This window comes from Pan troglodytes, chromosome 20, assembly GCF_028858775.2.
Source record: "Pan troglodytes isolate AG18354 chromosome 20, NHGRI_mPanTro3-v2.0_pri, whole genome shotgun sequence".
Lineage (NCBI taxonomy): Eukaryota > Metazoa > Chordata > Mammalia > Primates > Hominidae > Pan > Pan troglodytes.
In genome coordinates, this window is record NC_072418.2 from 2,840,359 (window position 1) to 2,867,649 (window position 27,291).

The 27,291-nt window shown below is 59.2% G+C and overlaps 1 protein-coding gene and 1 long non-coding RNA gene across 2 annotated transcripts; one reads left to right on the top strand and one right to left on the bottom strand.

The window, feature by feature from the left end:
• Nucleotides 1-3,680: 3,680 nt before the first annotated feature.
• Nucleotides 3,681-12,511, bottom strand: LOC107969631 (uncharacterized). Its single transcript, XR_001711567.4, has 4 exons — nt 12,148-12,511; nt 11,639-11,795; nt 9,913-10,145; nt 3,681-3,977 (listed from the first exon to the last, which is right to left on the bottom strand). It is a non-coding gene; the product is annotated as an uncharacterized LOC107969631 (long non-coding RNA).
• A 73-nt stretch (nt 12,512-12,584) lies between these two features.
• BSG (basigin) lies at nt 12,585-23,490 on the top strand. The gene is made up of 8 exons (XM_016934482.4): nt 12,585-12,871; nt 19,711-19,867; nt 20,593-20,675; nt 20,860-20,996; nt 21,100-21,376; nt 22,091-22,115; nt 22,299-22,367; nt 22,748-23,490. The coding sequence occupies exons 1-7, from the start codon at nt 12,805-12,807 to the stop codon at nt 22,360-22,362; spliced, it is 810 nt and encodes a 269-aa protein (XP_016789971.1). The 5' UTR covers nt 12,585-12,804; the 3' UTR covers nt 22,363-22,367; nt 22,748-23,490.
• Nucleotides 23,491-27,291: the final 3,801 nt, after the last annotated feature.

Consider the following 27,291-nt stretch of genomic DNA (forward strand, 5'->3'; position numbering starts at 1 on the left):
TTTATTTGCTAAATGAGGCCCTACAGGGGGGTGGTCCTGAAGACCCTCTCCTTGGGAGATAAAACAGGACTGGGATCTTCTTGCTTCTGGGGCCAGAACTGAGCAGAGCAGGCTCGGGGGTTTTGGGTGGGGGGCACGGGGGTCCCTGGCTCTGCCTGAGGGTCAGGGAAGGCTTTCCAGGGAAGGGACCAGGAAACAGGGTGTTGAAGGCGGCCACAGGCTTTATTTTGTAAACAAAGACCAAGTTCCCAGGAGAACTGACCTCAGGCCAGATTGGGGCCTTGCCAGGGGAGGGCTGCAGAGGGGGCAGGAATTGGGCCAGGCCCTGTGGTTGTTTACAACCCTGGAGGGGCTTTGAAGCCAGCTGGCCCTGCTGGGCCTCATCCGCGTCTGTGTCCTCGTTCTGCACGTAGCTTCAGACCCCCCCCCCCCCGCCCCCATGAGGACTTTCCAAGCCTGTGGCCCCCCAGGTGGGAGCTCTTTGGCACCCGGTGGTTCTGAGGCTCCAAGTCCCCTGATCCGAAGCCATCCCCGAGAGGGGGTCTCCCAGAGTGGGAAGAGGGGGTCTCCCAGAGTGAAGCCCTCAGCCCCGTTCAGGCCCTCGGCCCCCAGCATCTTCCCACCCTGGCTGGGCCCAGCCTTCGCCCTGGATGGGGTTTTCTGCCCCTGCCCACCGTGTGCTGGCCCCTCGGTTACGCACATCACCCTATTTATTTATTTATTTATTTAGAGACGGAGTTTTGCTCTTGTTCCTCAGGATGGAGTGCAGTGGTGCGATCTTGGCTCACTGCAACCTCCATCTCCCAGGTTCAAAGGATTCTCCTGCCTCAGCCTCTTAAGTAGCTGGGACTACAGGAGCCCGCCACCAGGCCCGGCTAATTTTGAATTTTTAGTAGAGACGGGGTTTCGCCATGTTGGTCAGGCTGGTCTCGAACTCCCAGCCTCAGGTGATCCGCCCACCTCCGCCTCCGAAAGTGCTAGGATTACAGGTGTGAGTCACCGCGCCCCATCCCCTCCTCAGCCCCCCAGCACCCACACGTCCCCTCCCTGTCTCTGTGGATGGGCCTGTCCTGGACATTTCATAGACATGGGATCACACAGTGTGTGTCCTTCTGTGTCTGGCGTCTCTCACTGAGTGCGACTTCCTCAAGGTGCATCCGCGCCGTGGGCTGCGTCCGAGCCTCGCTCCTGTTCACGGCTGAGTCGTGTCCCATTGCGTGGATGGGCCATGCTGTGTCTGTCCATTCATTCTCTGTTTTTGTTTGTTTGTTTTTGAGACAGAGTCTCGCTCTGTCGCCCAGGCTGGAGTGCAGTGGCGCGATCTGGGCTCACTGCAACCGCCGCCTCCTGGGATTACAGGCGCCCGCCACCACCCCCGGCTAATTTTTGTATTTTTAGTAGAGACGGGGTTTCACCAGGCTGGTCTCAAAACTCCTGATCTCCTGATCCGCCCACCTCAGCCTCCCAAAAGCAACCATTTTATTTGTATAACTGTGTCCAAATTGTTAGAAATAAGTGCTGAGTCCCGCAAAGAGAAACCAGCCCTTAGAAACCTATTTCCCAGCGAGACAACTTTACTCTACAGAACGGGGCTGCCCCGGAGCTCACGGGACGAAGGAAGGAAGGAGCTTCTGTTCCCCCACTGGCTGGGGCTGGATGCCCACATCTAAGCTCATCCCGGTTGGCTAAGACTTAAAACTGTCTCCAAATAGGGTAAAGGAGAGATTTGGGAGAAAAGGAGGGCTGGGGGGAAGAAGGGGGTGGGGTTGATTGACAACTTATGACCTGGAAGTTGAATTTTGTAAGAGGAATTTGGTTGTCTCAACAATTTACTCCTTTTCTGTTTTATACTTCTTCCTCTTCAAATTTATTTATTTATTTTTTTTGAGACAGAGTCTCGCTCTGTCGCCCAGGCTGGAGTGCAGTGGCGCCATCTCGGCTCACTGCAAGCTCGGCCTCCCGGGTTCACGCCATTCTCCTGCCTCAGCCTCCCGAGTAGCTGGGACTACAGGCGCCCACCGCCACGCCCGGCTAATTTTTTGTATTTTTAGTAGAGATGGGGGGTTTCACCGTGTTGGCCAGGATGGTCTCGATCTCCTGACCTCGTGATCCGCCCACCTCGGCCTCCCAAAGTGCTGGGATGACAGGTGTGAGCCACCGCGCCCGGCCTAGTTTTCTTTTTTTTTTTTTGAGACGGAGTCTCGCTCTGTTGCCCAGGCTGGAGTGCATTGGCGCAATCTCAGCTTACTGCAACCTCCACCTCCTGGGTTCAAGCGATTCTCATGTCTCAGCCTCCTGAGTAGCTGGGATTACAGGCACATGCCACCACACCCAGCTTATTTTTGTATTTTGGTAGAGATGGGGTTTCACCACATTGGCCAGGATGGTCTCGAACTCCTGACCTCGTGATCCACCCACCTCGGCCTCCCAAAGTGCTGGGATTACAGGCATGAGCCACCGCGCCCGGCCTTCAAATTTCTTTAACAGGATTTGGCTTTGTTGTTGTTCTTGATCGTCTAGGAACAAGAGCTTATCTGAGTACCGAGCAGGAGAGGTAGGGGAGGTTTTTGTGAGAGCTGCTTCTGAGTCTTTGGGTTAACCCGCGAATACAAGGTATGACACAGCAGCCCACAGGATGAGTCCTCCTGTAGCAATTGCGAGGGAGGTAAAGATTGAGGTCAGCCCGGGCGCGGTGGCTCACGCCTGTCATCCCAGCACTTCGGGAGGCCAAGGCGGGTGGATCACAAGGTCAGGAGTTTGAGACCAGCCTGGCCAACATGGTGAAACCCCACCTACTAAAAATACAAAAAAATTAGCCGGGCGTGGTGGCAGGTGCGTGTAGTCCCAGCTACTTGGGAGGCCAAGGCGGGAGAATCGCTTGAACCCGGGAGGCGGAGGTTGCAGTGAGCCGAGATCACGCCATTGCACTCCAGCCTGGGCAACAGAACGAGACTCTGTCTCAAAAAAAAATAAAAATGAAGAAAATAACAAAAAAAAGATTGATGTTATGAGTCCCTTCCATTTTCCAAAGCACCTTTCCATCAGTCCCATCAAGGGGGCATCTATTCCAGAGTTTATGGCTAATTCATTTGCTAGGTCGGTAAGGCCCTGTCAGGCTTTCGTGATGGTCCCATCGGGGCCTGTATTATCTGGGATCGAAGTAACGATGCGCTTCATTTATTTATTTTTTTTTTTGAAACGGAGTTTCACTCTTGTAGCCCAGGCTGGAGTGCAATGGCGTGATCTTGGCTCATGCAACCTCCGCCTCCCAGGTTCAAGCGATTCTCCTGCCTCAGCCTCCCGAGTAGCTGAGATTACAGGTGCCCGCCACCACACCCGGCTAATTTTTTGTATTTTTAGTAGAGACGGGGTTTCACCGTGTTAGCCGGGATTGTCTCGATCTCCTGACCTCATGATCCTCCTGCCTCGGCCTACCGAAGTGCTGGGATTACAGGCGTGAGCCACCGCGCCCGGCCGGTTTGTGACTTTTCTCTAACTTTCCCTAATGTTTCCCTTTAATATTTCTGCCACCATCCTGAGCGAATTTCAACAGGGAATGGCGCCCCAGGGTACCGGCTACTACAAGGGCTGGGTCAAGGATTTTCTTCGGAAGAGGCTGTCTTTGGCTGTGGGTATCTTCACGGGGTATATGAACCAGACAGGCATCAAACGAAACTAGCTGGGGAAACGGTGATCACCTTATATTGATAATAAGACGTCCTTGGGCGGCTACAGGGAGAAGGAAGAGACAGATTAAACCTTTTTGAATGTTAATTTGGAAGGCGTTGATCCTGGAGTGAAGGTCCAAGATCCCTCCAGGGATGGGGCCCTTTCCGACCGTCGTCTCGGTGGTCAGGAGCACCCGATAAAGTCCTTCCCAGGTTGGCTGAGTTTTTCCTCTTTCCAACTTCTGACAAGGAGGTGATCCCCAGGCTGGTGTCTGTGAACTGGGAATTCGAGGGGTGGAGGCCTTGGGTCTGGAGAGAGGAAAGGGTGGAAGACAGACCACACATATAGTTTTTGAGAAACTGATCTTTTGTTTCAAATGTAGGAAGGTCAGTAGTGGAAGTCAGATAAGGTAGCCCATAGAGCATCTCATAAGGGGATGGGCCAAGATCTCCGAGGGGCAGTTGGCATTCTTTTTTTTTTTTTGAAACAGAGTCTTGCTCTGTCGCCCAGGCTGGAGTGCGGTGGGCGTGATCTTGGCTCACTGCAACCTCCACCTCCCAGGTTCAAGCAATTCTCCTGCCTCAGCCTCCCAAGTAGCCGGGATTACAAGCGGGCGCCATGACGCCCGGCTAATTTTTTTGTATTTTTAGTAGAGACAGGGTTTCACCATGCTGCCCAGGCTGGTCTGGAACTCCTGAGCTCAGGTAGTCCACCCGCCTCAGCCTCCTAAAGTGCTGGGATTACAGGCGTGAACCACCACGCCCGGCATGTTCAGATTCTTAGTAAGGCAAAGGGAAGGCATTCTGTGCGTGGTAACCAGGTTTCCAAGATTAATTCGGTTAGGTGGTGTTTTTAGAGTTTGATTCTTTCTTTCTACCCTCCCTGATGAGGGTGGATGCCAGGGAAATATTCCCATTTCATTCCTAGTGCTGGGGTTAGCCCCGTAATGATGTGTGCAGTGAAGGGGGTCCCCTTGTCCGAATTCACGTTCTCTATTAGTGCAAACCTGGGTGTGACGTGTTCCCACAGGCCTCTGACTACATTGCTGGCTGTTGCGCTCGGGAAGGGGGTGGCCTCTACCCAGTGGGTGAGATGGTTGACTGTTCCCAGTAAATGTTTGAGGTGGGCTATTGGGGGCATTTCAGTGTAGTCAACCCAAACACTTTGGAACGGCCTCAACCCTGGGTTTCTTCCCTGGGAGTTTGCCTCTTTTTTTTGAGATGGAGTCTTGTTCTGTCACCCAGGCTGGAGTGCAGTGGGACCATCTCAGCTCACTGCAAGCTCTGCCTCCTGGGTTGATGCCATTCTCCTACCTCAGCCGCCCGAGTAGCTGGGACTACAGGTGCCCACCACACCTGGCTAATTTTTTTTGTATTTTTAGTAGAGACGGGGTTTCACCGTGTTAGCCAGGAGGGTCTTGATCTCCTGACCTCGTGATCCGCCCGCCTCGGCCTCCCAAAGTGCTGGGATTACAGGCGTGAGCCACCGCGCCCAGCCTGGAATGGCCTCAACCCTGGGTTTCTTCCCCGGGAGGTTGCCTCTTTAGGGTTTGCTTATTAGCTTTTCTGCACACGATGCAACCATCCACACTTGCCTAGTGAGGGTCTCTATCCCCACACACCCACAGACTCCGAGGGTCTCTATCCCCACACACCCACAGACTCCGAGGGTCTCTATCCCCACACACCCACAGACTCCGAGGGTCTCTATCCCACACACCCAGACTCCGAGGGTCTCTATCCCACACACCCACAGACTCCGAGGGTCTCTATCCCACACACCCACAGACTCCGAGGGTCTCTATCCCACACACCCACAGACTCCGAGGGTCTCTATCCCACACACCCACAGACTCCGAGGGTCTCTATCCCACACACCCACAGACTCCGAGGGTCTCTATCCCACACACCCACAGACTCCGAGGGTCTCTATCCCCACACACCCACAGACTCCGAGGGTCTCTATCCCCACACACCCACAGACTCCGAGGGTCTCTATCCCACACACCCAGACTCCGAGGGTCTCTATCCCACACACCCACAGACTCCGAGGGTCTCTATCCCACACACCCACAGACTCCGAGGGTCTCTATCCCACACACCCACAGACTCCGAGGGTCTCTATCCCACACACCCAGACTCCGAGGGTCTCTATCCCACACACCCACAGACTCCGAGGGTCTCTATCCCACACACCCACAGACTCCGAGGGTCTCTATCCCACACACCCACAGACTCCGAGGGTCTCTATCCCACACACCCACAGACTCCGAGGGTCTCTATCCCACACACCCACAGACTCCGAGGGTCTCTATCCCACACACCCACAGACTCCGAGGGTCTCTATCCCACACACCCACAGACTCCGAGGGTCTCTATCCCACACACCCACAGACTCCGAGGGTCTCTATCCCACACACCCACAGACTCCGAGGGTCTCTATCCCACACACCCACAGACTCCGAGGGTCTCTATCCCACACACCCACAGACTCCGAGGGTCTCTATCCCACACACCCACAGACTCCGAGGGTCTCTATCCCACACACCCACAGACTCCGAGGGTCTCTATCCCACACACCCACAGACTCCGAGGGTCTCTATCCCACACACCCACAGACTCCGAGGGTCTCTATCCCACACACCCACAGACTCCGAGGGTCTCTATCCCACACACCCACAGACTCCGAGGGTCTCTATCCCACACACCCACAGACTCCGAGGGTCTCTATCCCACACACCCAGACTCCGAGGGTCTCTATCCCACACACCCACAGACTCCGAGGGTCTCTATCCCACACACCCACAGACTCCGAGGGTCTCTATCCCACACACCCACAGACTCCGAGGGTCTCTATCCCACACACCCAGACTCCGAGGGTCTCTATCCCACACACCCACAGACTCCGAGGGTCTCTATCCCACACACCCACAGACTCCGAGGGTCTCTATCCCACACACCCACAGACTCCGAGGGTCTCTATCCCACACACCCACAGACTCCGAGGGTCTCTATCCCACACACCCACAGACTCCGAGGGTCTCTATCCCACACACCCACAGACTCCGAGGGTCTCTATCCCACACACCCACAGACTCCGAGGGTCTCTATCCCACACACCCACAGACTCCGAGGGTCTCTATCCCACACACCCACAGACTCCGAGGGTCTCTATCCCACACCCACAGACTCCGAGGGTCTCTATCCCACACACCCACAGACTCCGAGGGTCTCTATCCCCACACACCCAGACTCCGAGGGTCTCTATCCCACACACCCACAGACTCCGAGGGTCTCTATCCCACACCCACAGACTCCGAGGGTCTCTATCCCACACACCCACAGACTCCGAGGGTCTCTATCCCCACACACCCAGACTCCGAGGGTCTCTATCCCACACACCCACAGACTCCGAGGGTCTCTATCCCACACACCCACAGACTCCGAGGGTCTCTATCCCACACACCCACAGACTCCGAGGGTCTCTATCCCACACACCCACAGACTCCGAGGGTCTCTATCCCACACACCCACAGACTCCGAGGGTCTCTATCCCACACACCCACAGACTCCGAGGGTCTCTATCCCACACACCCACAGACTCCGAGGGTCTCTATCCCACACACCCACAGACTCCGAGGGTCTCTATCCCACACACCCACAGACTCCGAGGGTCTCTATCCCCACACACCCACAGACTCCGAGGGTCTCTATCCCACACACCCACAGACTCCGAGGGTCTCTATCCCACACACCCACAGACTCCGAGGGTCTCTATCCCACACACCCACAGACTCCGAGGGTCTCTATCCCACACACCCAGACTCCGAGGGTCTCTATCCCACACACCCACAGACTCCGAGGGTCTCTATCCCACACACCCACAGACTCCGAGGGTCTCTATCCCACACACCCACAGACTCCGAGGGTCTCTATCCCACACACCCACAGACTCCGAGGGTCTCTATCCCACACACCCACAGACTCCGAGGGTCTCTATCCCACACACCCACAGACTCCGAGGGTCTCTATCCCACACACCCACAGACTCCGAGGGTCTCTATCCCACACACCCACAGACTCCGAGGGTCTCTATCCCACACACCCACAGACTCCGAGGGTCTCTATCCCACACACCCACAGACTCCGAGGGTCTCTATCCCACACCCACAGACTCCGAGGGTCTCTATCCCACACACCCACAGACTCCGAGGGTCTCTATCCCACACACCCACAGACTCCGAGGGTCTCTATCCCACACACCCACAGACTCCGAGGGTCTCTATCCCACACACCCACAGACTCCGAGGGTCTCTATCCCACACACCCAGACTCCGAGGGTCTCTATCCCCACACCCACAGACTCCGAGGCTGCATTGCACGTAGCTTGGGGACCCGAGTGAGCTCCTTGATGAAGCTCTGACAGTATTTCCCTCATGAGGGGTTTAGAGAGCATTTCCCTTCAATCCTACTTGAAGGGAAATCCCTACAGAGGGAAAGTGGTACCTACTTTCCCTCTGGGCTCTCCTGAGCTCCTATATCCCTCCCACCCTCCCTTCCTTCCTGATGGAGTCTTGCTCTGTCACCCAGGCTGGAGTTCAGTGGCGCGATCAAGGCTCGCTGCATGCTCCGCCTCCCGGGTTCAAGCAACTCTCCTGCCTCAGCCTCCCGAGTAGCTGGGACTACAGGCGCCCGCCACCACACCCAGCTGATTTTTGTACTTTTAGTAGAGATGGGGTTTCACCAGTGTTGGCCAGGATGGTCTCAATCTCCTGACCTCGTGGTCACTCACCTCGGCCTCCCTAAGTGCTAGGATTACAGGCGTGAACCACCACACCCGGCAACAGGAGGATTTTATTAAGGTGGCCACCGGCTCACTGGATTCGCATCCAAAGACTGAGCGTGGGGCCGGGCGCGGTGGCTCACACCTGTAATCCCAGCACTTTGGGAGGCCGAGGTGGGCAGATCACGAGGTCAGGAGATCGAGACCATCCTGGCTAACATGGTGAAACCCCGTCTCTACTAAAAATACAAAAAATTAGCCGGTGTCGTGGCGGGCACCTGTAGTCCCAGCTACTCAGAGAGGCTGAGGCAGGAGAATGGCATGAACCCGGGAGGCGGAGCTTGCAGTGAGCCGAGATCGCGCCACGGCACTCCAGCCTGGGTGACAGAGCGAGACTCCGTCCCAAAAAAAAAAAAAAAAAAGACTGAGCGTGGAACAAAGACAGGGCTTGACTTTGAAGCGTGCAGCGGCGTGAAACTTGCAGTGCGGGAAAGTGAGTTTACAGACGCAGGACAGAGGCAGTTAATCGTACAGTGACAGGTTTCGTAACCTCAGCCGAGCTTGTGAGCTTGCGGCCGCATTGAGAAAGAACAGGAGCTTACAAAACTCGCAGAGTATTTTACGGGGAGCGGGAAACGGAAGGAGGAGTCTGGTTCTTATCTTTGCACGGGGGGAGTGCAGTGCTGGGAGGCGTCTGGGCGGCATTCCTTGGGGTTCTGGCTTTTTAAATGGTGTTTTCAAGGCCTTGCCTGGGGGCTTTGCCTGTTGCTGGCTTTGCCTGTTGCTGGCTTTGGGGCGAGTCAGCTTTATACGAAAAAGGTATTTTCCGTTTCTTCAATTTCCGCTTTATTCCCCCCTTGATGCTTTTTATAAATAAGGTTTAATAGAAAGCATCACTATTTTTTATTTAGTTCTACAGGGGGAAGTAGCTCTTTTCCTCGCAGGGGTGGACACGTAGTTATGGGATGAGCTGGGTGGTACTCGGCCTGTCCACACGAGCGTCTCTGGCTTTGTCGATATTCTTGACAAGGAGGGGAAGAGACAAGAGTACGAGGCGGACTCCCAGTATGGCCAGAACTACTCCTAGTAAGGTTTTAAATCCCCCGAGGGACGAAAACCAACGGGGGGGGGGGGCGGGGGGAACCTGGAGACCATTCCGGTTTCCAGGTTTGTGTTGGAACCTGAGCTAAGTCTCGTATTCTCGCAATTAATTAATGACGTCCTCCTCATTGTCATCGTTTTTAGGCAACAATTAGTTAAATTAAACTCTCCGCATATCCCTCCTTCTGACATGAATCTAGCGAGAGCAGCAAGAACAAAGGGAAGAGTAGCATGTTTGTACCTAGGATGGACAAGAGATGTTTGCCCAGAGCAGGGGGTTGAGCAAAGCGACAGGTTAATAGTAAAACAATTAAGATGACAAGGAAAATTACTGGACTTAAGATTTCTAACTACATTTACTTCCTTGATGAAGCTTCGGCCGTGTGTAGACTGGTCAGCTCCCGGGGTGACGAGAGCAGGGCTGGCGTCTCCTCAAGCTTCGGCCGTGCGTAGACTGGTCAGCTCCCGAGGTGACTAGAGCAGGGCTGTGGTCACTTTCACTGGCATCTGGGTCCTGTCGTAGGATCAGCCGGTTTGGATGGTCTGGGTCTTGCTGGCTGGTCCACTTGTCCTGGGCTGCTGGTTTCAGCCGACTGTGGAGATCGAAGGCACAGTTCCTGAAACATTAACAGCAGTGGGAGTGGACAGGATTGCAGTCTAGGCCCATCCCATCTGGGTCCCAAAGTGGTTGGATTCCATTTCTTTTCTTTTTTTTTTTTTTGAGACGAAGTATCACTCTTGTCCCCCAGGCTGGAGCGCAATGGCACGATCTCGGCTCACCGCAACCTCCGCCTCCCAGGTTCAAGCGATTCTCCTGCCTCAGCCTCCCTAGTAGCTGGGATTATAGGCACCTGCCACCACGCCCGGCTAATTCTGTATTTTTAGTAGAGATGGGGTTTCTCCATGTTGGTCAGGCTGGTCTCCAACTCCTGACCTCAGGTGATCCGCCTGCCTTAGCCTCCCAAAGTGCTGGGATTACAGGCCTGAGCCACCACGCCCGGCCTAGGAGCTGTAAAATCTCTTCTTTGTATTTTATTTCTTTGCCCCCAGCAGTTAAAAGTTCTCTTTCTTGGCTGGGCGTGGTGGCTCACGCCTGTAATCCCAGCACTTTGGGAGGCTGAGGTGGGCGGATCACCTGAGGTCAAGACATCAAGACCAGCCTGGCCAACATGGTGAAACCCCGTCTCTACTAAAAATACAAAAATTAGCTGGGCGTGGTGGCGCGTGCCTGTAGTCCCAGCTACTCAGGAGGCTGAGGCAGGACAATCGCTTGAACCTGGCAGGTGGAGGTTGCAGTGAGCCAAGATCACACCACTGCACTCCAGCCTGGCGACAGAGTGACACTCTGTCTCAAAAAAAAAAAAAAAAGAAAAAGAAAAAAAGAGTTCTCTTCTTGCTGGCTTGATGGCTCACGTCTGTAATCCCATCACTTTGGGAGGTGGAGGCAGGCGGATCACTTGAGGTCAGGAGTTCAAGACCAGCCTGGCCAACATGGTGAAACCCCGTCTCTACTAAAAGTACAAAAATTAGCCGGGCGTGGTGGCGCATACCTGTAGTCCCAGCTACTCAGGAGGCTGAGGCAGGGCAATCGCTTGAACCTGGCAGGCGGAGGTTGCAGAGAGTCGAGATCGCGCCACTGCACTCCAGCCTGGGTGACACAGCGAGACTCCAACACACACCCCCAAAAAAAGATATGGCGCGTCTCATTCATTCACAGTCAGATACAAAAACAAGTTCCTCTTCAAACGTTTGGCTTGTTCAGCGCCCTCGTTCTTCGTTTCCTCCTTCCAAGGCCAACCTGACTTCCTCACCCTCTGGGCCTCCCCGTCTGAGCCTCAGTAAACAAGTTTCCCGCCGGTCCTGATCTGCAGAGATGGCACCTGCCACCCACTCTGCACATCCCCCTCCCGTCGCCACGGGCTCTTCCCGCCAGTGTGGCCACATTCCTGCCCCTTTCCAGTTAGCCCTTCGCGTTCGGCTTAGTCTGCGGTCCTCTTGCATTGCGACTCCGAGTTTAACTTCCAACACACATTCAACCTCCAAGAGACGCCCCCACCTGTGTCGCCCCAATAGCGACTTTTCTCACCGTGGTCGCCGCGGAACTTCAAGGGTGCTTCCTACCCGCGTTGCTGAGAGTCCGGGTTTACGCGTCACCTCGGGCGGGACCCGATCCTCCGCTCCTGAGGCCCCCACAATGAAGCAGTCGGACGCGTCTCCCCAAGAAAGGTAACCGCCAGCCTCTCCTGAAACAGAATGGGATCCAAATGGGATATTTGGGGGCGGCGAACCGGTCCCGCAAAGAGAAACCAGCACTTAGAAAATTTCTCAGCGAGACCACTTTACTTGTACAGAAGGGGGCTGCCTGCGTGGGATGCAGTCTCCAGAGCACACGGGACAAAGGAGGGGAGCTTCTGTTCCTCTGTCCCTCCCCTGTTGGCTGGGGTTGGACGCCCACAATCTGAGCTGATCCCGGTTGGCTAAAACTTAAAACTTTTTAAAAATAGGGTAAACGCGCCACCTGCGAGGAAAGAAGAAGGGGGTAAGGTTGATTGACAACTTTAGACCTGGAAGTTGAGTTTCTGAAGAGGAACTTACTTGTCCCAACCAAATGGTGCACAGGACGTTTATACTAAGAAATTATTCATTTTCTGAGATCCAGATTCAAGTGTCCTTTAAATATTTTTATTTGGGCGGAGGAGGTCACTTTCTCCCACCTAATTTATTAATATGTTCATATGTACATTTTTAAAGGCAGAAATGTGGGTCTCGCCATGTTGCGGCGTCTGGTCTCGAGCTCCCGGGCTCAAGCGATCTTCCCGCCTCGACCTCCCAAGGCTCTGGGATTACAGACGTGAGCCACAGCGGCCGGCCCGTGTTTAACTCAGATAAAATCTGGGTAACACACTTTCAACGCTTCAACCCCCTCGGGCGCACCGCTCTGCGCTCATTCCAACTTTGCAAGCAGGAAGGAAGAAATGCGCAGGCTCCAGCCGCGTCCCCGCAGGCCCCACTCCCGTTTCCTAGCAACGCCGGGTCACGTGCGCCGCCGCCCGGCTTCCGTAGCGTGAGCCTGCCGGAGCCGGCGCGTACATGCGTGCGTGTGCGCGGCGACCGGCGCCCCGGCGCTCGCCCCGCCCCCGAGATGACGCCGTGCGTGCGCGCGCCCGGTCCGCGCCTCCGCCGCTTTTTATAGCGGCCGCGGGCGGCGGCGGCGGCGGTTGGAGGTTGTAGGACCGGCGAGGAATAGGAATCATGGCGGCTGCGCTGTTCGTGCTGCTGGGATTCGCGCTGCTGGGCACCCACGGAGCCTCCGGGGCTGGTGAGGAGCGGGTAGGGGGCGGGGGTGCGGTCCTGCAGGGGCCGGGAATGGAGGCTGCGGGCCGAGGCCGCGGTGCCGACCCGAAGCCGACGGGAGCCTGGGGCCTCGGCGCGGGGCGGCCTGGGGTGCGAAAGGCCGGCCCCGGGGGCTGCCCGCGCCAGCATGGAGCTTGGGGGTGAAGTCCCAGGGTTTGAGGGGGGACTGGGGGTCCCTCCCGGCGCGGCCTGCCGGGCTCCCCCGGGCGCTCCGGCCTCTGTGTGTGGGCGTGAAGCTCCCTGCTTGGAGGCGGGAGCCACGGGGTCCTGGCCAGGCCAGTCTTAGTCAGGGGAGGTGGGCGTCTTGCTTTTCGGTCACCTGGGGTTGGGGGTTTCCCGGCGGAGGTTGAGGATCTCGCCTGCTTCCTGGGTGAGGGCGTCTGCGAAGGCGGTTGGAGGTGGCCCGCCCGCCGGTCCCATCGGCCAGGAGAAGGGAGACCCAAAGCCTGGGTGAGCGTCCCCTTTGGCCTGGAGCCAGGGGTCAGGGGCTGGCTGTTGCCTGCCCAACCCGTCCTGCTGGGGCTGGACTCCGCAGGACCTGGGCGTGGAATCTGGAGACGGGTCCACCCTGCCTGCGAGTGTTAGGGTCAGAGACCCTCTCCTGAGACTCTCTGGGGCCCCCGCAAGGGCCCGTGCCGCCTGGAGCGATCATCTTGGCGCTCTCTTCTGGAAAAGGGGCTTTTGTCCTCCAAGAGCACATGGAGGCTCTGAGTGGGTCAGCCCTCCGGATCGGGAAGGGATTACCGTTCTTCACGGGATTTAGCCCTGGCGTCTTGCCTAGGGCGTGCACCTGCCCCCGGGTGTTCTCCCAGACTCTTAAGACCTCGCAGGCTCCCTCGAGGGGCCCTGCGTGGAAGGGAAGGCGGAATCTCCCTCTGATTCTGCCTGGTTTCAGGACCCAGAATGAGGGGGTCTCTGAACGCCCCTCCTCCTTTACAGGCGAGGAAACAGCCCTGTGGGAAGTCGAGGTTCCAAGGTCATAGTGAGGGACCCTGGCCACCCGATTCAGCGCAGGAAATAGTGAGAAAGTCGTTTTTAGCCGACTCTGACCCGCATTCGGTTTCCAGTGCTGTCTTACGAGGGCCGTGTGTTGAGGGTGGGCAAACGTGGTTTGGAGAGCGCATTTGGGAAATGGATTGAGGTGTGTTTTTCCGGGAGAAAAGCATGACATCCTTTCTTGCTTCATAGAAAATTTCTTCCTTTGTTGAGACCCCCATTTGGTTCTGGGTTAAAGATTTATAGTGAGGCCGGGCGTGGTGGCTCACACCTGTAATCCCAGCACTTTGGGAGGCTGAGGGGGGTGGATCACCTGAGGTCAGGAGTTCAAGACCAGCCTGGCCAACATGGTGAAATCCCATCTCTACTAAAAATACAAAAATTAGCGGGGCGTGTTGGCGCACGCCTGTAATCCCAGCCACTCAGGAAGCTGAGGCAAGAGAATCGCTTGAACCCGGGAGGTGAAGGTTGCAGTGAGCTGATATCGTGCCACTGCACTCCAGCCTGGGTAACAGGGAGACTCTGTCTTTAAAAAAAAAAAAAAAAGAGGTCGGGCATGGTGGCTCACACCTGTAATCCCAGCACTTTGGGAGGCCGAGGCGGGCGGATCACGAGGTCAAGAGATCAAGACCATCCTGGCTAACACGGTGAAACCCCGTCTCTACTAAAAATACAAAAAATTAGCCGGGCGTGGTGGCGGGCGCCTGTAGTCCCAGCTACTCGGGAGGCTGAGGCAGGAGAATGGCGTGAACCAGGGAGGCGGAGCTTGCAGTGAGCCGAGATCGCGCCGTTGCACTCCAGCCTGGGCGACAGAGCGAGACTCCGTCTCAAAAAAAAACAAAAAAAAAATTTATCGTGACCGACGTGTTGGGAACAAGGTGCAGAGCTGGAGGGTCTGGGCTCCTGAAGGGTCAAGAGCAAGGGCTTCGAGCCTCTGTCCTGGGCATTGAGCCGTAGGGGGCCTTGGGCAGAGGCTGGGGAGGGGGCTCCTTCTTCCAGAGGCTTTGCCAGCTAACTCCTGACCTACGTCTGAGATTTCGTCTTCCTGGTAACCAAAGTGGCCCTTTATCGAATGTCTCCTGGGTAAGGGCCTGGCCCCAGCACTGCGGCCAGCTCTCTGGGGAGACACAGATAGGAGCCCATGGGTGAGGTGAGCGCGGAAGATAAGCCGCCCCCCCAGCCCTGTGGAAACAGCCTCTGTTTCCACAGGAAACCCTGTGGAAACCCAGCCAGGCTTGACTGGGTTTCAAGCACAGCACGAGGTTCCCACATTGAGCTAATTTGGACAGCCAAGTGGGTGAAAGACCTTTGGTCTCTCCCTGCTGGGTAGGGTGGTTCACAGTTTTGTTCCTTTTGTGCAGGAGACTGAGAAGGGTTTCTTCTCAGCAGAAAGCTTAGCCTGGGGCTTACTGGCCAGAGCTGCCTGCAGCCTGGGAAGCAGGTGGAGTCTGCAGTGCTGGCAGAGCTGCCGTGCAGCCGTGTAGCCGTGTGTGTGCGTGTGTGTGTGTGGTGAGAAGTGGGTCTGTGTGCGTGTGTGTGTGGTGAGAAGTGGGTCCACGTCCGTGGAGCCTGTCTGTGCTTTTAACAAACCCCACTTTTGCTGGGGACTGACTCGTGAAGACCACAAGGTCTGGGCAACACAGCCTTGTCCCGTGTGGGGTGGACACTGCTGTTTGCTCTGTGAATTCGTGACTGTGTTTGCCTCTCCTGAAACTTGCTTCAGGGGCGTCTGCGGGTTGGTGGGGCATGGCCGGGTGGGGTGAGTGCCCAAGGTTGGCCGTCCACGTCTCCTGTGGGCTTGTCAGGGACCGGAGGGCCGGGGAGTGCTAGCTGGGTCCCGAGGGTGGAGGGCTTCACCCCGAGCCTCGGATGAGTGGAGTGGGAGTGCCTGGCTGCGGCCGGTGGGCGTGGGTGGGGGAGGTGCCCGAGGCCGCTTCCCAGAGCTGTTCTCGCTGGCTGCTGTCTGAGCACTGGGGTGGGTGGGGAGGAGGGCAGGTGGGGGCGGGCAGCCTTATTCTGCGGGGCTGCTTGTGTACAAGTACCACGCGGCCTGCCTGGCCCTGAGCCCTGGGCAAGGAGGCGGAGGCTGTTTTTAGATGAAGGTGACTTTACTTGAGAACATGGGTTACGGCTCACGTGGCCAGAATCGAATTCTAACCTTTCTGGGGCTGTGGCCGAGGGTCAGGCGCCGTCCCTCCTCCTGGTGCTCCTGGGTGGAGGCTCCTGGTGAGGCGGGCGAGATGGGGTGTCCGTGGGGTGGGGGGGCTCTGCATTGTCCCCGAGGAGCCTCTGTGGAGGCTTTCTCTTCCGGACGCCCCCCCCCAGTGACATGTCAATACACAGACACCAGCATCATCAGCATCCGGAGGGACACAGGGTTGTTCCGTCCAAAGCCTTTTGGTCCCTTTGGGAGCGATGCTGCCCGCTGAGAAGCTGGCGGACCCAGCGGGAGCACCGGGACCGGTGCAGATGGCGCCTGGGAGCCCGGGACTCCTGGAAAGGTGGGTGGAGGCAGCTTGGCTGCCGGCCCCACCTGGTCCTCCTCTCTTTCCTGTGTGCCCTGCCCTGCCTGGAGGGGGGGTGTGGTGAGTCAGGGGCCAGCCCTCTCCTAGCACCCCTGGGTGAGGAGGATGTGGAGCACAGCCCTGCGGGGCTGGAGGATGAGGAGAGGGGCTGCTGCGGGGCAGGAAGGAGCTTGCCAGCTGGGCAGTCTCTGGCTGTGCTTCCTGCCCTGACTCACCTCGCCCAGCTCTGCACATAGCTGCCAGTGTTGCAGTCTGGGAAATCTTAACTCCCAAGAAATGTAGGTTACCAGGAGGAGATCCCTTTGTGAAAATGGCACTGCCAGCCAGGCGCGGTGGCTCACGCCTGTAATCCCAGCACTTTGGGAGGCCCAAGAGGGTGGATCACGAGGTCAGGGGTTCAAAGAGAAAGAAAATGGCGCTGCCAAAACTTGCTGCCAAAACTTGTCAACCGCGCCTGCCCAGAGCTCACCTGAGGTGCTCAGACGTGAACATTCCTGTCCCCGTGGCCTTGGGGGCCGTGACCTGTGCACTGCCACGCAGCCTCGGAGCCGTGCGCACGCATGTGCACGTGTGTACGTGTTGTGTGTGTTTGCAGACGTGTGTCCTTGTGTGTGTGTGTGTTGTAGCGGTGCCTGGGGAGTCTGACCTCAGAAGGTGCTGTGGGGAGGGCTGCAAGGTCCTGGCCGGAGGAGGCACTCCCCATGCTTCCCCCTGGGCTGGGCTGTTCCTGGCAGGCGAGTGCTAGGCACAGTGTGAGGTTCTGTGTGGATTCTGCTGTGCTCCTTGGCAGCTCTGGGGGCCTTCCCTTGCATTTCCAAGGAAGGGGAGGCGTGTGGCTGGAGGTGAGAGGCCCTGAGGCCCTGCCTGGCTCCCAGCTTCCCAAATCCGCCTCTCTCTGGGTCGCCGCCCTCAGAGATTGCTGAGGACACGAGCTTTCCACCCATGGGCTGTCCTAACGGAGCCGGGCTAGGGGCTTCTGGACAGAGGCCGCCTGCCCCTTTGGGCTTTGGGGTTGGTTTTTCTCAGCAGCTCACCCGGGTCTCTGGGGTCAGGGTATCGGGCAGAAGGCAGAGGACGCTGCGCTTGGGACCTGAGCTCTGGGCAGCCCTCGGGGCTCAGGACTCCTGGCTCTTCTGCCCAGTTTCATGTGTTTTGTGTTTTGAAACCACGTGTGGTCCCACAGTTGTGCCCTCAGAAGCCGCCGTGGCTGCCGTGAGGTAGCAGTGGACGGGACGCCCACGGTCTTTCCCATGCCATGCTCTTTCCAGCCGGGCCCCATCACTCTCCCACAAGCTGAAAGGAAGTGGCTTCTCCACCAGCCCTGGCTGGGAGTCCTGTGGGCGAGGCCTTCCCCAGGAGCTGCCCTTCCAAGTCCCCCAGGCACTAACAAGACCCCACGCGCGCTCTCCCCACAGCCGGCTTTGTCCAGGCGCCGCTGTCCCAGCAGAGGTGGGTGGGGGGCAGTGTGGAGCTGCACTGCGAGGCCGTGGGCAGCCCGGTGCCCGAGATCCAGTGGTGGTTTGAAGGGCAGGGTCCCAACGACACCTGCTCCCAGCTCTGGGACGGCGCCCGGCTGGACCGCGTCCATATCCACGCCACCTACCACCAGCACGCGGCCAGCACCATCTCCATCGACACGCTCGCGGAGGAGGACACGGGCACTTACGAGTGCCGGGCCAGCAACGACCCGGATCGCAACCACCTGACCCGGGCGCCCAGGGTCAAGTGGGTCCGCGCCCAGGCAGTCGTGCTAGTCCTGGAACGTGAGTGGCGGGCACCTCCCTCCCCGCCTCCCTCAGTTTCCCTCCTGTGCCGCTCGCCTCCCGGCTCCTGCTCAGTAGAACCCAGACGCCTCCTCCCCTCTCCGTCCCGCTGTGCCCCGTTGGGCCCACCGCCTGGACGGAGGGGCCCGGACCTGAAGGGGGTGGGCTCGCCGCCTGACCACCAGCGCTGGGCGGCCTGGCTCGGGGCGGGCAGGGCTCTGCCCTCCAGCAGGTGGGTCCTCGTCCTCCCCTCGACCCTCGTGCCGTCCGTTCCGTCGTTCCTGCTTCCCCGGGCGCCTGCCCGGCTCCCTCCCTGAGCGTCCATACTGCAAGCCTGAGGGGCCCTCCAAGCTCAGCCCAGGCTTGCAGGTCTCAGAACCTTCTGTGTCCTTCGCAGCGTCTCGTTCTAAGGGATTTTCAAATTTCAGTTCCTAGCGGGAATGTTGTAAACTAACCAGGAACCAAGAGATTTGCTTGGTTGGGGATTGGCAGAAGAACCGGGGTGCTCCCAGCACTGCTGGAGTGCCGTCAGCCTGGGGCTGGGGGGATGTGGGGCCACGTGAGTGCCTCCTAGAGAAGGGCACGGGAGCCTTGGCCAGGGGGTGCTGTGGCTATTTTTTTTTTTTTCTGGAGATGGAGTCTTGCTGTTCCCAGGTGGAGTGCGGTGGCATGATCTCGGCTCACTGCAACTTCCGCCTCCCGGGTTCAAGCGATTCTCCTGCCTCAGCCACCTGAGTAGCTGGGATTACAGGCATGAGCCAACATGCCCAGCTAATTTTTTGTATTTTTAGAAGAGACGGGGTTTCACCGTGTTAGCCAGGATGGTCTCGATCTCCCGACCTCGAGATCCACCCTCCTTGGCCTCCCAAAGTGCTGGGATTACAGGCCTGAGCCTCCGCGCCCGGCCACCAGGCTGGTCTTAAACTCTTGACCTTGTGATCTGCCCACCTTGGCCTCCCAAAGTGCTGGGCTGGGATTACAGGCGTGAGCCACCGCGCCCAGCTGGCTACGTTTTTAGAAAAGAATTTCCAGTTTGTGCTGGGGCTGCTACAAGAGCTTGATGCCCTGGTCCCTGCTCAGGGACGTGGGTGGGTGCCTTGTCTGTCCCCACACCCCGGTCCCAGCCTCGTGTGTCTCTGGGCAGGAACATCGCCAGGCGGGGCCTCTGGGTTCCCAGCGCCTTAGCCCAGGGCCCGCCAGCTGCCAGCGAAGGGTGCCTTCCCGAAGGGGCCTCCTCAGCAGGCGCTGGGCTCTCCCTTCCCGAAGGGGCCTCCTCAGCAGGCGCTGGGCTCTTCCCTTTCCGAAGGGGCCTCCTCAGCAGGCGCTGGGCTCTTCCCTTCCCGGAGGCGTGGCCAGAAGTTCCCCTTGGGCCTCCGGTCCTCGGGGTGTAATGGCCATGGTGTATTTTTGGGATGAAGACCAGTCCTTCCCGGGGAGGAGCTGCAGGTTCCTGGGGGTCAGGCAGGCAGCGCGGGCCGTGCTCCTCCACTCTGCTGACTGCGTCTCGCCGGGCCTTGCAGCCGGCACAGTCTTCACTACCGTAGAAGACCTTGGCTCCAAGATACTCCTCACCTGCTACATGAATGACAGCGCCACAGAGGTCACCGGGCACCGCTGGCTGAAGGGGGGCGTGGTGCTGGAGGAGGACGCGCTGCCCGGCCAGAAAACGGAGTTCAAGTGAGTGCCTGACCACGCGGTGCCGCCACCTGCCCCTTCTCACGGCCCTCTTGCCGCCAACGGCCTGTGGTCCATGAGAACAAAAGACCAGTCGGCAGGCTCGATCCAGGCGGAAGTTAGGGACCAGCTCAGCGCAGACCCCTAGAGGGAAACCCCAGGGAGGGGTCTGAGGGGCGTCCTTGTGAGGCAGGGGGCTCCAGCAGCCCTGACAGGAGTCCCCATTGCTTGCTCCTCACTAGGTTCCGGGCACGAAAGGGCGCCACACTGCCGGGTCCCGGGCACGTGTGCCGGCCTCCCAGGCTCTGTGCTCCTGGCACAACAGGGCACCACACTAAGGCATGCCCTGCTCGGACCCCAGACCCTGTCATGGCCGGAGCTTTGTCATAACTGGGGCTGGGACGGCCCTGGGAGCACAGAGCCTTTTGTTTTCAGGCTGACTGGGAAGACGGTCACAGGGTGTGGGGTGCAGAGCAGGGACCAGAGGTGTGGGGTTCATCGGTCGGGGAGAGGGGGTCTGTTGGTTGGTTCTCTCACCCGTGGGGTCTTGCCAGCCTGGCTCTGTCCTTGGGGCCGCACGGGGACCCCAGGAGTTCTTTTGAGGTTCAGACTTGACTGGGACAGTTTTGCTTTTTCACTGTGCCGTGGTTGGGCCCCTGGAGAACCCTGGGTCCTTGGAGGCGTCCTGCAGAGCCGGTACGCGGCTCACCCGCCTGCTGTGGTTGCAGGGTGGACTCGGACGACCAGTGGGGAGAGTACTCCTGCGTCTTCCTCCCGGAGCCCATGGGCACGGCCAACATCCAGCTCCACGGTGAGTCCTGCAGCCAGGGGTACCAGGCACCACCGACTGTCGGGAGAAGTTGTTGGCCTGAGGTACCCGGCACATCCCAGAGCCCTGGCCCCCTGCTCCCTGGAGGGGAACAGCCCTCCTGCGGGAGGCTGGGGAGGGGGGCGGGCCTGCGGTTCCAGGCTCCTCTCTCTCACCCTCCTGTCAGGGCCTCCCAGAGTGAAGGCTGTGAAGTCGTCAGAACACATCAACGAGGGGGAGACGGCCGTGCTGGTCTGCAAGTCAGAGTCCGTGCCACCCGTCACCGACTGGGCCTGGTACAAGATCACTGACTCTGGGGACAAGGTGAGAAGCCAAGGAGGCTGGGGGTCCCGGACTCAGCCCTCAGGACTGGGTGAGGGGCCTAGACTGGGGGTCCTGGACTCAGCCCCTGTCTTTGGTCCCCTAGGCCCTCATGAACGGCTCCGAGAGCAGGTTCTTCGTGAGTTCCTTGCAGGGCCGGTCAGAGCTACACATTGAGAACCTGAACATGGAGGCCGACCCCGGCCAGTACCGGTGCAACGGCAACAGCTCCGAGGGCTCTGACCAGGCCGTCATCACGCTCCGCGTGCGCAGCCACCTGGCCGCCCTCTGGCCCTTCCTGGGCATCGTGGCTGAGGTGCTGGTGCTGGTCACCATCATCTTCATCTACGAGAAGCGCCGGAAGCCCGAGGACGTCCTGGATGGTGAGCCGTCTGCCCTCCTGCCCACACGCCCTGCTCTCGGGGTGGCCCAGGGCCACTCCTGGTCCGTCCCCGCCAGCCCCACCGCTGACCCAGAGCTTGGAACTGAGGAGCCCCAGGCAGGGAGTTGATGGGACCCCGAAAGAAAGTGTGGGATGGAGGGTCCAGCCCCGGGCAGCTGCGGCTCAGTGGGCAGCGGGACCCCGGGAGGAGGAGGCGGCACCTCCACCCCACAGCCTCACCCGGCCCTTCCCTCCCCCTCACTTGGCTGCAAGCCGGTGTCCTCCGTGGTCAGCCGGCCCTTGCTGCTCTGCATGATCGGGCTCGGGAACCTGAGGTCAGCCATGCTGTGCTCCGGCAGCCCTTGCCTGCCTCCTCGCGGGGCTCTTCTGCCCCACGGGCTGCATGTGCCGGGGCGAGGCCTGTGTGGGGCCTGTGATGGCAGCTCCTGGAAAACGCTGTGGGGCAGGGGTGAGGCCCACGAGGCCGTGGGGACAGCTCACCATGGGGAGCACACCCGCAGGTGGGGAGGGCTGCCTTTCCCCACAGCACTCAGAAGATGCACGTGGCCGGGGCTGATGAGCTGCCCCGAGCCACCCCTGGGGGTCACTGAGGGCAGAGCTAGCAGCACAGATGCCCCTGCTCGGGGCCTGAGTGGGGCCAGCGCTGACAGGCTGTCCTCTCGTCCTCTTTTTCATGGCGGCGGTCCTTCTTCAGATGACGACGCCGGCTCTGCACCCCTGTAAGTTCCAGCTGCGGGGGTCGGGGGTCCCAAGGAGCGGCCTGCTGCCCCAGGCCTTTAAAACACAAAGGCAGAGCCCCTGGGCTTCAGTATTTGGGGGTCCTGGGGGCTGGGGTGGGCAGGGGTGACTTGGAGAGGGTGATTTGTGGGGGACACCCTCTCACCCGGCCCCTCGTGCCCCAGGAAGAGCAGCGGGCAGCACCAGAACGACAAAGGCAAGAACGTCCGCCAGAGGAACTCCTCCTGAGCCAGGTGCGGTGGGCGGGAACTCCTGAGCCAGGTGCGGTGGGCGGGATCTCCTGAGGCAGGTGCGGTGGGCGGGATCTCCTGAGGCAGGTGCGGTGGGCGGGAACTCCTGAGCCAGGTGCGGTGGGCGGGATCTCCTGAGCCAGGTGTGGTGGGCGGGATCTCCTGAGCCAGGTGTGGTGGGCGGGAACTCCTGAGCCAGGTGTGGTGGGCGGGAACTCCTGAGCCAGGTGTGGTGGGCGGGAACTCCTGAGCCAGGTGTGGTGGGCGGGATCTCCTGAGCCAGGTGTGGTGGGCGGGATCTCCTAGCCAGGTGTGGGCTCCTGGGTCCCGCCTGTGGGTCGCTGGGATGTGGGTCCAGTCTGAGCGCCCCTCCCTGTCCACAGGTGGCCCAAGGACGCTCCCTGCTCCGCGTCTGCGCCGCCACCGGAGTCCACTCCCAGTGCTTGCAAGATTCCAAGTTCTCACCTCTTAAAGAAAACCCACCCCGTAGATTCCCATCATACACTTTCTTCTTTTTTAAAAAAGTTGGGTTTTCTCCATTCAGGATTCTGTTCCTTAGGTTTTTTCCTTCTGAAGTGTTTCACGAGAGCCCGGGAGCTGCTGCACTGCGGCCCCGTCTGTGGCTTTCAGCCTCTGGGTCTGAGTCATGGCCGGGTGGGCGGCGCAGCCTTCTCCACTGGCCGGAGTCAGTGCCAGGTCCCTGCCCTTTGTGGAAGGTCACAGGTCACACGAGGGGCCCCATGTCCCGCCTGTCTGAAGCCAACGCTGTCTGGTTGCACCATTTTTGCGCTTTTATGTTTAATTTTATGAAGGCCACGGGTCTGTGTTTGACTCAGCCTCAGGGACGACTCTGACCTCTTGGCCACAGAGGACTCACGTGCCCACACCGAGGGCGACCCCGTCACAGCCTCAAGTAACTCCCAAGCCCCCTCCTTGTCTGTGCATCCGGGGGCAGCTCTGGAGGGGGTTTGCTGGGGAACTGGCGCCATCGCCGGGACTCCAGAACCGCAGAAGCCTCCCCAGCTCACCCCTGGAGGACGGCCGGCTCTCCATAGCACCAGGGCTCGCGTGGGAACCCCCCTCCCACCCACCGCCACAATAAAGATCGCCCCCACCTCCACCCTCACCCTCTCCTGGCTCCTGTCTGTGCCTGACGGGGTTGGGTCTTCCGAGAGCAGGTGCACCCTGGGCTCTGGTGGCCGCAGCAGGGGTGCGTCCAGTACTGGGATTTCACATGCGAGGACAGGTCTGCTGAGACCGCAGTGGGTGTTGGGTGGCTCAGGGCATGGGCTGGACAGGGCCTGAGGCTGTCAGCCGGACTGGGAACTTGGAAGGTGGCTGGGACCGACCCCGTGCCTCAGAGCCACACAGAAGAGGGTGGGCACTGACCTGAGCCTTCTCTGAGCCTGTTACTCCTCTCGGCATGTTTTGGGCCTGACAAAGGCTGAGGCTTTCTGCTGCCTGCCCTGCAGCTGCCTGCACCCGCCCTCCTGGGCGGGCTGCTTGGGCAAGGTAGGTTCAGGGGTGGTCCTGGCGGCTCCTGGAGAGTGGGTGTGTGAAGCTGGTGCCCAGAGGCTGAGGGATGCCCAGCCCCTGCCCGCCCAGCACACGGAACAGATGTGGTTGCAGGGCTGGAGAGCTTGGGGGACCAGGAGCTTAGAGCGTGGAGCTTGCAAGTTGCAGGACCAGTAACTGGGTCTGGAGGGAGGTTTGCAGCAGCTGTGTCAGCCCTGCAGGCTGAATGTGGCACTGGGCCTTCTGCTGGTCTGAGCGGGGGTCTCAGGGTGGAGGTCAGCAAAGGAGGCTTAGTGGGGGCCTAGGGAGCCTGGGTGGGTTCCCAGAGAAGCTACGAATCAGATGGGAAGATGGGAAGGCAGTGTGTTTCCGTGTTGGGCAAATCCAGCGTTTTCATGCCACGGAAGCCAAGAAAGGGCTCACGGCCTCCGGCCTCACAGGGCTACGCAAAGGGGGAGTTGAATAAACACGGTGACAGGCCGCGGGCGGCAGCTGCTCCCGGCACTGATCCTGCTGGGCCAGCGGTGGACTTGCAGGGCCCACATCCGGAGCTGCCCACTGGTCCTCGTGCTGCACAGCCTCGGAGGATCTGAGGCTGGCTCAGGGTCCCTGGCAGCGACCGCCCTGCCAGGTGGGGGCTGCTGGGTTCCACAGCTGGGCCCTCCCTGCCGGCTGCCACCAGGCGGCGTCGCACGCCCATGCTGACTGGGGCAGGCCCTGGAGCCCCTCTGCCCGGGCAGCCTGACGGCCCCTCCTCCTCGGCTGAGACCGCCGAGTCTCAGCCCACTGAACGTGTGCTCAGTGACCTGTGAATAGGGATGCCATGTCTGCAGTCAGACATTGATTAGGCGCCTGTGGTATACCTGGAGCTGGAGGGTGTGCGTGGACAACAGGCAGAAGGGTCCAGTGGGATGGAGGCTGCCAACAGGACGATGGGGAAGGGGCGCGTTGGGGGCATCGCCAGGCACACGGCCCAGGTGGGCCCCTGGCTCAGGTCTCCCCCCACCTCCCTGCCTGGGCTGTGTCCATCTTTCTGCCGCACCCTCAGCCCCAGGTGTGGGCCCACCGTGCTTGTGGACGCCTCATGCTCTGTACCGGGTGGGAGGTGTGGGAGTTACAGGTCAGGGCAGCCTCGGGAGACAGGCGGGTTTCCTGGGGTGCTTACCGGCAGATGGGGGGCCTGGGGCCGTGCAGGGTCATCCGCCCGAGAAAGCAGCCCCTCACCCCTGGGCACTAACTTCATCTTTTTTCTTTGCACACAGAAACGTAAACCTGATTCACAAAAGTATAACCACTCAGCATGCAGCTTTGTACACCTGCCCTCAGCATTTAGTGTCCTCGTTCATCCAACAAGCATCTAATAAGCACTGGGGTACGCAGTGGTGGGTGTCCACCCCGTCACTGGGTGTCCGGCGCGGAGGGGTGCGGAGGTGGATGTCTGCCCCGTCGGTGGGTGCCCAGCCCGATGTCCACCCCATCCCTGGGTGCTCTTGGTGGCAACTCGCTGAAGCCTGCCTCGGTTTCCCCAGAGGTGAGATGGGGAAGTCACCACCGCCAGGTCATGAGATGAGATTAGATCATCCTTGCCAAGTGTCAGGAAAAGGCCTCAGGGCTCCCCTGGGAACCTTGGGGTCTCAGGAGTCCCAGCTCCCAGTGGGCAGGGGTAGGGTTGGGGCGGCCAGAGGAACAAGCGTTCATTCCTGGGCTGGACCCCACCGCGGCCCCAAAGCTGGGCTGCCTATTCCTGTCCTGGGCAAATTGGCCTGTCCTCCCTCTTACCCCCCCACCCCAATGGGAGCCCACAAGGACAGGGCCTGCCGGGCAGCAAGGGTCCCAGCCCCTGCCCCATCCCCTCCACTCTGGGCTGTGGCTCTAAGCAGCATGTCCCACTCTAGGGGCTCAGGGCAGGGACAGTGACACATCCAAGGTCCCGCCGTGGAGGGCAGAGCTGAAGGAGTGAGAAGGAGCTGCTGACATGGAACTGGCCCGTGCGGAAAGACTTTGGTCTTCCCCATATTTTTCACCAGGCTCCTGGGGCAAGGCGAGCCCAGCAGGGAGAAGGAAACTTGTGTGAATCCCAGGCCAGCAGGACTGGGGGCCCTGCTCTCATCGCAGACGCTGCAGACACGGAGGCCTGGGGCAGGGGCCCTCAGGGCTGTGCTCCTGCAGAGATGGAGCTTGCGTGTGTGGCTGGGACTGGGATGCCACCCCCTTTCCTAAGCCTCTGTTTCCTCCGCTGTAAACGTGGGCCCAGGCCTGCCATGCACAGCTCATCTCTTTTTTTTTTTTTTTTTTTTTTTTTGAGACAAGGGTCTCATTCTGTCAGCTGTTTGTGCAGTGGTGTTGATCTCGGCTCACTGCAGCCTCGACCTCCTGGGCTCAAGTGATCCTCCCACCTCAGCCTCCCAAGAACCTGGGACCACAGATGACACGCACCCCTCCGCCTGGCTCGTTTACTATTTATTGAGTCAAACTGCAGATTTTCCAGGCGGGCTCAGTGCCTGCCCTGGCCTGATTTTGTCTTCCTGGTCTTAAACTGCTTTTCACTCCAAAGGCCCCAAAATTGTATAAGCTTTCAGGGCGTGCGACCTGGACCTGTCCTGACTAAGTGGGAAATGTAGGTCCGAGGTTGGTAAATCCGGTAAACAATGCCGAGAGAGGCTGCAGGGGGCGGGGAGATGGGGAAGACCCTGGGGAGGGAATGGCAGGGCCTGGGGAGGTTCAGCGAGGAGGGGTCTGGGAGTCCGGGGTCCAGCAACCCAGGCACACAAAGGCCAGACTCGGGCGGAGGAGTACAAGCTGCTGGAGGGACCCGGGCTTGCTTCCAAAGGCACTGGGAGCCGTGAGTGGTTTTAGGCCACAGACCGATGTGACTGACTGAGGGGCCAGGCCCTGGGTCTCCATGCTCCCTACACAAGCCACGTGCGGTCCCACCTCAGGACCTTCGCACAGGCTATGCCGCCTGCCCAGAGCTTCCTGCAGCTTCCCGGGCCGCACCCCCTCCTTCAGGCCTTCTCCCAGCACCTGGCCCCCTCCCCACCCCGAGTGTTTGGACAATGCTCACCACCTTCTGCTGGACGGTATCTTACTTGCTACTCATAAGGTTGACTGTGATAACCAGGTTTCTCCCCTGGCTGGCTCTCTGAGTCAGCTGTACTCTCAATACTCGGCCTGGAGTAGGTGCTTCATAAGTTTTTTTTTTTTTTTTTTGAGACAGAGTCTCGCTGTGTCACCCAGGCTGGAGAGCAGTAGTGCCATCCTGACTCACTGCACCTCCCAGGTTCAAGCGATTCTCCTGCCTCATCCTCCTGAGTAGCTGAGATTACAGGCATGTGCCACCACATCCGGCTAATTTTTGTATTTTTTTATTAGAAATAGGGTTTTGCTATGTTGGCCACGATGGTCTCGAACT

Excerpts from the sequence above, each read along its gene's own strand:
- BSG (XM_016934482.4), top strand. The coding sequence starts at position 12,805 with ATGGCGGCTGCGCTGTTCGTGCTGCTGGGATTCGCGCTGCTGGGCACC. Across the intron at positions 20,676-20,859 it reads GGCCAACATCCAGCTCCACG|GGCCTCCCAGAGTGAAGGCT; the intron begins GTGAGTCCTGCA and ends CCCTCCTGTCAG. Across the intron at positions 20,997-21,099 it reads TCACTGACTCTGGGGACAAG|GCCCTCATGAACGGCTCCGA; the intron begins GTGAGAAGCCAA and ends TTGGTCCCCTAG.